The sequence below is a fragment of the Capsicum annuum genome, chromosome 10 (assembly GCF_002878395.1).
Source record: "Capsicum annuum cultivar UCD-10X-F1 chromosome 10, UCD10Xv1.1, whole genome shotgun sequence".
NCBI lineage: Eukaryota > Viridiplantae > Streptophyta > Magnoliopsida > Solanales > Solanaceae > Capsicum > Capsicum annuum.
In genome coordinates, this window is record NC_061120.1 from 168003913 (window position 1) to 168014819 (window position 10907).

The window sequence follows — 10907 nt, forward strand, 5'->3', positions numbered from 1 at the left end:
ATTATTATTATTATTATTATTATTATTATTATTATTATTATTATTATAATAATAATTTTTTATTTATTTCTATAGTAGCAGCACCTAACTTTTTTTTTAATTTTAAAAAATTATTATTATTATTATTATTGTTTTATTTCTTTCTATAGCATAGAGCAGGGATCGAACCCGCACAGTAGGCTAAAGGAAGCGTCCAAGAAGAGCAAATAACACCACTGGGCTATCTAAATGTCTTGTTTCATGGGGTTCAACATTAATATACGTACATAAATATACATTTTCTATCTTATGTATATCCAACGTAATTTTTTTACCTAGGGGTGTCGGGTGAACCCCATGACAACCACGTAGGTCCACCCCTCGTTAATTTAATAACTTTTTAATAACGTTAATTTAATAACATTTTAAATACGTTAATTTGATAACGTTAATTTAATATACTGCTACTACTATCCTTAATAACATTAATTTAATAACGTTTTATTAAAACTATAATTTTTTTATTATTAGTATAGTTTCATCTTTAATTTAATATTTAAATAAATAATATTTACATATATTATATAACTTAAATTCGTCGCCTACTTTATAATATATATACATACCCGCTCGATTTTTTCATGTGAGGTTGACCCGCCTAATTAATAAATCTTCAATATTGTTCTTTTTCAGCAATGACAAAAGAAATTAGATGTCATTTTCATCTTTGAGCCGAAAATAATAAAAAAAATAATAGTGAAGAGTCCTTTAAAGGTCATATTTGTGCAGTTTTGAATAGTTAAAGCTCATATTTGTGCACTGTCAAAGTTTAAGGTCATATTTAAGTATTATGCCCTTAGATTTTAAGCTGGACGCACCCAGTTTTGCGTTTTGAACACGCGTTTTGCCACTAGGATTGGAGGTCATATTTTGTGCAGTTTTGAATAGTTAAAGATCATATTTGTGCACTGTCAAAGTTTAAGGTCAAAGTTAGACTTTGGTGTCAAGTTTAGGGTTCGTAAGGTCATATTTATGTAGGATTGCCACATTGCGCCTTACCATGATACGCTTTTAATCAATATTTGTATTTCTTTTTTCAGGGTTCATAATTCATTGCAAAAAGTTGAAAAAGGAAAATAACGCCAATAAAAAAAAAAGAAAACTAAAAAAGAATGAATTTGAAATTTGAATATGTAGTAGAACATTTCAAAAAAATTGCATTATCAACTAAATGTCGTTTTGGGGGGATAAATAGATGTTAATTAAAATATTTGGAGAATAAATTACTCCTTAAGTAAGTTAATTATCGTTAATTTATTAACTTTTTTTAAGATGTAACATCAATCATATATCTCTTTTAATATTATATATCTGAAAAATTAAAAATCAAAATTTTATGAATTTAAAAAAAAAAACTGAAATAGAATATAATTATGAATAAAGTAGTCGAGATTTAAGTAAAACACCCTATATTATCTGTGCAGCAAAATAACAAAAAGCTTTTATATTAGGCAAATACATTGATTGTTCCTCAAACAAGCCAATTTTATCTTTTAGACACTAATCCAAAGGTAGGACCTATCGATAAAATGATAGATGTTTAAATTGTGCATAATAGGCACAAACTGGAGTTATCATGGCACGATACATGTATCGCAATAGGTTGAGCTCGAGAAAGATTGTTCTTTCAGTTTGTCTTTTTATCTCACCACTACTACCTCATCCTCCCCCGGCTGCCACATCCTTCCTATTCCTCTTTTATCCCCACCACAAGTCCATAGGAGGACCCGAGATTTGAAGATGATGGGTGGACCATGGACCAAAAGCTAATGTACATTAATTAAAGCAAGTCACGATTCACGTAATACTGCTTCGTGCAATAAATTTTATTAAAATACAACTATAAAGCTAATGTACTAATTTATCAACATTAATTAAATGACTGTTATTGGTGAAGTTACTCTACGGAGTGATGGTTGTGAGTTCCTCTTTAATTTGCACCATGTGAGGTCACGAATCTGAAACCAACCAGCCCCGTATTTTATCAAATTTTCTAAAGCTTTTTTCAGCTAAAACCGAAATGAAAAAAGGGTCAATGGAAGCACATGATATGTACTTATTGAGTTGAGTGAACATCTCCTGAAATTAGAAAATAACTCTTTCCATATTTATTCCCTATGAATGATGAGAGGACCATAGATAGACCTCGACCATTAAACACCTCAAATAGTTAAGTCGGGGCGGCTCAAGCTTTTTATTGCGTTCAATCTATTTTGTGACGTAGTACTCTAAATAAATCAAACTTCTTCTAATAATTCTTTTGTTTGTATAAAAAAATTATTTTTTCTATGAATAATATTTAACATGTCTTTAGAAAAATTTATCATCTATTATTACTAAAAAAAAATGAGGCCCTCAAATTTGGGGGCCTAAGGCGGTCGCCTTTTTTCTATTTGGGTAGAGCCGCCCCTGTAAACCTTTCAACCGGATTAAAATTTTGTATAAATTAAAATAGGAATTAGTTGGAGTTACTAAACAAGAAAAATCGGATGAAGTTTGAGCAAGTTCAAATGTATTAGAACTTGCACAAATGTAATGGAGAAACAATTGTATACATGAGTTACAAGTTCCATAGGGACGTAAACCCCCCCCCCCCCCCACCCCCCCCCCCCCGACACAGACACACAAGTACATGTTATCATATATTTATGTGATGTGCTTGCTGCCTTTACTTGTCAACTTGGTTGAGCTTGCCAAGACCATTGCAATTTGCACAAACAATTTGAACTTGATCCTTTCTAGCTGCATTTGCTTTCAAAGCTGCCCCTCCTTTCCTCACAAATCCAGCTCCATCACATTCTGGACAACTATAAAAACAACCCCGTTCAAAACAACAGAAATTTTGATTACTCTCGATTTATTTAAAACATCATTAACAAGATTCAATTGAAAGACAAAAAATACTAGTAAAGGTACATATGGCGTTGTGGATTGCTGGCATCATCAGTGAGAGATTCAGAAATTTATACGAGAGGACTAAAAGATAATAGAATGTGAGTGAACCAATTAATTAGAATCGGTCAATAGATTTCTCGAAACAAATCAACTCAAGGTGAATAACTTTCGAACAGTTCAAAGGAAATTCTTTTTGACAAATTTCATTTATTGAGTTGTCTATCAATAACAATTTTAAACCCTTTTACCACTCTATCGTACTTTTTCCACAACTTATATAAAACCAAAAAGAAAAAAACAACTTTTCCTCCACTTAGTAGCTCTGCCACTAAGAATCACTCAATTATTAATCAGCGGTATCGAGCCTTATGAATAAAGAAAATTTTGGCAACTTCCCCAATGGAGATAATTACATAATTGTGAATTCAAATTAGTTAGTACTATTAGCATTATGATTAATAAACAGGAAAAGAAAAGTTACTAGTAGGAACAATTAAAGAAAAATGGGGAAAAAATAGTACAGATCCTTGCGGGAAAAGAGTATAGGGAAAGCAGTTCCAAGCAATGCGACAGCAGCAGCACCAGCAATCAAGTAGTTTGTTCCGTCAGCTGACACATCTCCAACTGCGGCCACCACTTTCAAGGACCTTTGTTTCTTGTTTCTCTGAGGAGTACCAGACGCAACCTTTGAACCAAGAAAATTTGATGGAAGTACATGTGATTTGTTGGCTTGATTGGATGAGAATTGCACACAAGCAACAGAGGAGTAGGCCATGATGAGATTAGTCATATATGTTTTGATTTGTTTTTCTTGGATGTAAGATGATAATATATGTAGTACTAATTAATATAAATCATGTGTTATCCTCACAGATATGAGAGATGGAATTGCTATTTTGCTGCCACATGTGAGAAAAATTGGATAAGGAATCCACATAAGAATCAAGGATAAGTGGGGTCATCGCATGGATTGTGGTGAGATGGTCGAGATTTTGCACCCCTAACCAAAATTTTGAGTTCGATCTCTAGATGTGAAAAATTTTTACTGAGAGTGAACGTAAATGAGCCCAACAATGTGTGAATATGAGTTGATTAAATTTCAATGCCAATGCCAAACTTGGGAAACAAAAAAGAAGATAAGTGGGGTCACAAGATCCAAGTTTTCTCACTCCAACCAATTTTTTTTTCAGTTTATTGTTTGTTTCGGTGTGAGTTTATTCGGGGCTTCTCTTGTACTATTACTATCATTCAATTTTCTTCTTTTAGCTTATCCATCTTTTGGTGCATTTTTCATTTTCTCAAAATGTTTTTACTACAAATTAGTGTGAAGCTGTGACTTGGTGAACCGGCAAACAAGACATTATTCTTATACTATGTTAGAAGTATACATTCCTAAGTTGGCTTAGCTCAATAATCGGGATTAGAGTTGGGTTCAATGACGAGTATGGAAACACTGAATGATGTGAATAGGGTTGGTTTAATAATGCCTTGGCACGTCTATGGGATTACTGAATCCATGTGGTAGGGACCAGGTATGGCATATTGATAGGGGGAAAGTAAGGTGCATATTGATAGGGGGAACACTCATCGATAGTAGTTGTGATCACTCTAATTGAATGAGGTGAATGAACATTAATGTTCAAAGTCTGTGGTTGGTTTGTCATCATCAAAAATTGGGAAAATTGCTATATCTTGTTTTGATGATGATCAGCTGACAATAAGGAACCAGGTCCCTGAGTCTTCATGAATTCAGTATTGCTATCACTGTCTTGCGCAGTTTTGTCCTTTAGTGTAACAAACTGTGTAGGTGAGCTTATGCCTATCAGGACACCTAGCCCAATCAGATTTCTACCCTAATCATTATTCTACCATGAAAGGAAAAGAATGTTTCTCAATTGAGTAGTCTTTACAATCTGTTTTTTCAAGTGAAAAATTGGCAAAAACTCAACTTTGCGCAATATTACTCAAGTTCATAGATTCTATGTGTACTGAAAAATTGAGTGCTCTTGGGTCATGTTTTAGTCCTAATCGAATAACTCGTGTGATAAGAGTAATAACCTTTTCTTGTGTTCTAGAGAGTGCTTAGGTAGAGTTACTTGAGTTTAGTATTGGTTAGAGTTAACCAATATTAAGGTGAGCCTTGGCAGAGTTGTCAAGGTGCGCTTGTAGTAGAGTTATTACAAGATGGAGGAGCCTAGAGTTACGGTCAAATCAAGTATGTAATCAAGAGGTTTATTATAGTGGATTCTTGAATGCTTGTGAGGGAAAGTCGTGGTTTTTCCTTTCTTGAGAAAGGAGGTTTCCACGTTATTTCCTGCAAAGTTTTGTTTACTTGCTGCTTTACTATTTGATTGCACGTGACTAACTTTAAGAGACCTGGTCCATCGTAGTGTGATGCAACGTTCCATGTTTCTACAATTGTATCAAAGTAAGATCACTCTAAAATGTTCATACCTAGATTAATTTTTGATCATAGCTGCACTACCTAATCTGGAAGAAGGGCAATCTACCACTAAACCTCCCCGATTTAATCGGCAGTACTATCGGTGGTGGAAAATCAGGATGTTTGACTTCATTATAACTGAGGACAATGAGATGATGGATATAATACTTGATGGTCTTCATGTTCCTGTTAGATAAGTCAAAGAAGGAGACATAACAAGGATAGTTGTCAAAAATAGGAGAGAGTTTGATGATGAAGATCGAAAGAAAGTTGAGAAGAATTACAAGGCAAAGAAACTGCTTGTCTGTGGAATAGGACCTGGTGAATATAATAGGATTTTTTCTTGTGAAAATGCTAAAGAAATTTGGTATTGCCTGAAGACAGCTCATGAGGGAATAACTAATGTGAAATATTCTAAAGTGGACATACTGACTACTCAATATGAAACCTTCACCATGAAAGAATGAGAGACAATTCAAGAAATGCATAAAAGATTCACTTCTATCATAATTGAGTTACACTGCTTAGGAGAAGTTATTCCTTTGTATAAGTAAGTGAGAAAAATTCTAGGTGTTCTTCCAAAGACCTAGGAAAGAAAAATGGATTCTATTACCGTGGAAAGTAACCAAAAGACTCTCACTATGGGTGAGCTCATTGGTAATCTAAAGTCTCATGAGCCTAAGAAACAACAAGGTCAAGAGAAAAAAAAAAAGAAAAAACAGAAAAATATATGGCACATAAGGCTTCAAAATATGATTCAAGTAAAGAAGACACTAATGTTGCCTATTTGGTAGAAAGAATTGTTAGAGCTATAGAAAGTGGCTAGTCCCAAAGAAGAGGAAGTAGCAACAAAAAGAGAGGCAATGTTGAAGTTTGTCACAATTGTGGAAGTTTTGATCATTTCATTAAGGACTATCCAATTCACAAAATAGATTATCAGGAATATCTCAAGACTAGAGATAAACAAAGCAAAGAACAGGGACCAAGTTCTTGTAAAATAAAAAAGAAAGGTTATAGCTGATTATGTAGTAAGGTAGGCTCTACTAGCGTGGGGAAATTCTCCAGTGAATCTGATGAAGCTAAGAAGACTGAAGATGTGTCTATGCTGGCTCTAGAGGAGTGTAAAGTTACTTATGATTTCTTGTTTTCTCTCATGGAAAACACTAAAGATGAAGAAGAAAATGAGATAACTCTCTCTGACATTAAGAAAAATTTAGATAACTACTCTTCTAGATAGATGAAGAAGCTAGAAAATGTGATAATTAATTCTATATGTGAACTTACTACTAAGAAAAAATGCTCTAGAAAAGAAATTAGAGAATCAGGAGCTTGAATTAATTGTTTTAACTCTCCATATATCTTAAATAGAAGAATAGTTTGCTAAGTTAAAATCTGATAATCTGAGTTTATTGAGCCAACTAGAGAAAGTAAATGATTCTATTGATAAAGGGAGGAAAAAAGCTTTAAGGATTGAAGATAAATTGAGGGATTCTCAAAAACACCTTATGAGTGCCCTCCATAATAATTACAAGTTAGAACAGGACTTGGTCCGTCCAAGGGAAGAACTTAACAAATCACTGAAATGGACCACATCCTCACAAATACTTTCTAATCTAACTAGTCAAAGTGTTAATAATGGTAAAGGGCTTGGATATCAGTACAAAACCCAATCACTCAGATCTCATGGGAAAGCTATTCATGGTATTAGAAATAGGGTCCACAAACCTCTATGTACTCTTTGTGGAAGAGACGACCACTTGAATAAAACCTGTCAGTATTGTCTTAGAGCTAGAATTAGCAGTGCTAATTACATTCTCTAGGAGAACTATTATCCTTAGGGTTTCATGCACTTGAAAATGTTAAGAAGAATTCTCAACCTAGATGGGCCAAGAAAAATTTGATCACATCTTTGTCATCTTATTGGGAACTCAAACTCTCATGGGTTCCCAAATCTAACAAATGACTATGTTTGCAGGTAGGTGGGGGATAATGTAATCAGAACTGGTTTATAGATAGTGGATGGTCAAAGCATATGATAGGGAACACTAACCACTTTCTTTCTCTCAAGATACTTCAAGGTGGAGGTGTTTTCTTTGGAAATGGTAAAAAGGAAGATATTCATGGTTAGGAAAGATTAGAGAATCATCTAATCAAGCAATAGAAGATGTGTACTATGTGAATAGCCTCAAGTACAGTCTTCTAAGTGCTTCTCAAATCTTTGACAAAGGCAATGAGGTCAAACTTTCAGGTGATGGATGTACTGTGTAAAGCTTGAAATCTAGAAAAGTTATCCTCAAAGCCAAGAGAATAAAAAATATGTATCTAGTTGATTTGAAGTCTGTGGTTGATGGGGAATTAACTTGCTTAAGTGTTCAAAGTGAAGATGGTCATTTATGGCATAGAAGGCTAGGACATGTAAGTTCCTCTTTGCTAAATAAGCTAATTTTAAGGAACCTGGTCTGTGGCATGTAAAAGATGAAATTTCCAAACAACTAGGTTTGTAATTCCTGTGTTAAGGATAAAAAAACCAGGTCTTCTTTTAAGATGAAGAAGCAGGTGAGTACTTCTATACCACTAGAGATACTACATATGGATATATGTGGACCTGAAAAAGTCCAAAGCAGAAAAGGAAAGAAGTATGTGTTTGTGATTGTGAATGACTACTTAAGGTTCACCTGTATAATGTTCTTGAGAACAAACGATAAAACCTATAAGGTTCTGGTTAACTTGACAAGTAAATTCAAATGAAGCTAAATTGTAAGATTGCCCAACTCAGATCTAATTATGGAACTAAATTTAAGAACTTCCACGTTGCAGGATTCTATGTTGAAAATGGAATCAATCATAACTTCTTTGCTTCAAGGACTCCTTATCAAAATAAAGTAGTAAAAGAACAAACAAAAACCTCATAGAGATTGCCAGGACCATGCCGATTGATAGTGGGCTTCCTAAGAACTTCTAAGATGAAGATGTAAACACTGGTTGCTATGTGACAAAAAGGTGATTGATTAAATCATTCTTGAACAAAACTCCATATGAGCTTGTATTCAATATAAAGCCTAAGCTTTACTACTTCAGACCTTTTAGGTGCAAATGCTTTGTTCTAAAAGATGGGAAGAATGATCTTGAAAAGTTTGAAACCAAAAGTGATAAAGCTGTATTTGTGGGCTATTCCTCAACAATCAAAGAATATAAAGTTTTCAATAAAAGAACTTTGTGTGTTGAAGATAGTGTGCATGTTGTCTTTGATGATTCAGTAAAGCTAATGAATCTAGATAGTGTTGAAAAATAAGAAATTGCATAACTTATTCTTGTTCAAAGGTATGATATATTTTAAGATAATAGTCAAAAAGTAAATGATGAAGATGAGATTAATGAAAGTGATGGTGATCCTTGGTCTCAGTCATAAAACCCAGCTCTAGTTGAGGGAAAACTGGAACGATCCAGTTAAACTCCTTAGGGACCTACACCCAGTGGAACTAATCTGAGAAGATCAAACTAGAGGGACAAATCTTCTCATCCACTTGAGAATTTTACTACACCTTTGGAATATGGAGTCCATACAAGAGCTCAAGCCAGAAATTCTATGATATTCTTAGTATTTCTATCCTAAATTGAGCCTAAAAATGTGAATAAAGCTTTGAAAGATGTTGTCTGGATCAATGAAATGCAAGAGAAACTCTAACAGTTTAAAATAAGTAAAGTTTGTCACCTGGTCCCCAGACCTGTTGACAAAATAATTATTGGGACTAAGTGGGTGCACAGAAATAAGCAAGATAAACAAGGAACTATCAAAAGAAATAAAGCAAGGTTGGTTGTTCAAGGGTATAACCAAGAAGAAGGAATTGACTATGATGAGATATTTGCCTTTATAAAAAGGATAGAGGGTACCAAGTTTCTTATTATTTTTTCTACCTAATGGGGTTTAAAATCTTCCAAATGGATATCAAAAGTTCATTTCTAAATGGAAACTTAAAGGAAGAAGTCTATGTCAAAGAACTTCCAGGTTTTGAAGATGCAGAAAGTATCCTATTCTGAAAACAAGGATGAGTCACCCCAAAATTGAAATTGATCTTACCTTATTCTCAAAAAAACCCTTCCTTGTGCTTATTTGTTCCTTTAAATCTTGTTGTACCCACTATTTCTCTTGTTAAAAGGAAAAATCTAGTGAAAAATAGCCCTTCTGTGAAAAGGACTTCCAAATGATTTCAAATTCCCCATTATCATGTATTTCAAAGGACTCTACTAAGCTTAGCATAGATAAAGATCCTCTCTCAAATCCTCTTGAAAAACACCTTTCTTCTCCTACTTTTCAAAAGCCAAACTCTTTTTTAACTCAACTCATTGGTAAAGAATCATCTTTGAAACCTCATAAGGTTTTTTATACCAATTGATGGATGATGCCTGGGTTGCTGAAGTTCTCACCTTGCTGTCAAATTTTCCAAGAAAGAGTGTGTCTTTCCATAAAGAACAAAATATTAGAAAAATAATAAGAAATTCTAGAGAGAAGTCTAGAAGTTCTACTAAGAAAAAGCCAACTTCTGAAGGACCTAGTCCCCAGAAAACAAAAATGGTTGAAAGAGAACCTATTAGTGTTTCTAAAAAGGTAAAATTGGAGAAAGAAGAAAATTTTGTGTCTAAAGAAGTAAAAAATCAAATGACATATATCAAAGTGAGCTCAGCAAGGTAATAGAAGTGTTGAAGTTTAACAAAGCTCTTAAGGATGTAGAGATCTGTCACGCCCCAAAATCCCTTCGGGCCGGACTGGCACCCGAAGCCGAGAAGGCCCAGGAGAACCCGTTCAAATACCTGTACTTTCACTTACATGTCACCAAAAATTTGGACAGCACTTCGTTGCATATAAAAGGGTCTAATTACCTGTATCAGCACAACACGCACAAATATAAATATATATAATACTTGGCCGTCGGGGCCACCACATATACAAATATAACATCACTATATAAACTTCCATGACTTTACCCTTCCTTATGTCTACAAAGCTTCTAGGATATACATGACATAACTAGGGTCGGGACAAACCCCCGCCCACATATGACTCCTATACAATAACAAAACATAAGGGACCGACTCAGAAATCTCCGAAGCAAACTGGAGCTCGCCAACAATAGCTGTATGACCTGGCTCCTATCTATGCTATGAATGAGCTGAAGCACCTGTGCCTGCAGCATGAAATGCAGGTCCTCCGTGAGGGACGTCAGTACGAAATATGTACTGAGTATGAAAGCTGTAAATAATCATATGTGGTATGGGGGATCAAGAAAATCAGACGCAAGTGAATAAATCATAATAGAAGTGAACCACACTTCATAAACACTTTTAGGATCATGTACATTATCTTATCATTAATCTGAATTGGGTTCTTGAATTCAAACACATTTGTGGAACGGTATACATTCGTTCATTTCATTCTTTATAATTATCATTCGCCATTACCTCCTCTTCCCGAACCTCCAACCACCTAACAATAATCAATACTGTACCGTACTGTGACCATTAGGTTGCCCCC

The 10907-nt window shown here is 34.3% G+C and overlaps 1 protein-coding gene across 1 annotated transcript; it reads right to left on the reverse strand.

Moving 5' to 3' along the window:
• Positions 1-2451: 2451 nt before the first annotated feature.
• LOC107843317 lies at positions 2452-3967 on the reverse strand. The gene is made up of 2 exons (XM_016687552.2): positions 3456-3967; positions 2452-2846 (listed from the first exon to the last, which is right to left on the reverse strand). Exons 1-2 carry the CDS (start codon positions 3722-3724, stop codon positions 2708-2710), a joined length of 408 nt encoding a protein of 135 aa, XP_016543038.1. The 5' UTR covers positions 3725-3967; the 3' UTR covers positions 2452-2707.
• Positions 3968-10907: the final 6940 nt, after the last annotated feature.

Bases quoted from the DNA above. Each gene is read 5' to 3' on its own strand.
- LOC107843317 (XM_016687552.2), bottom strand. From the start codon at position 3,724: ATGACTAATCTCATCATGGCCTACTCCTCTGTTGCTTGTGTGCAATTC. The intron at 2,847-3,455 runs GTACTATTTTTT...TTGTTTTTATAG, and splicing joins CTCTTTTCCCGCAAGGATCT to TTGTCCAGAATGTGATGGAG.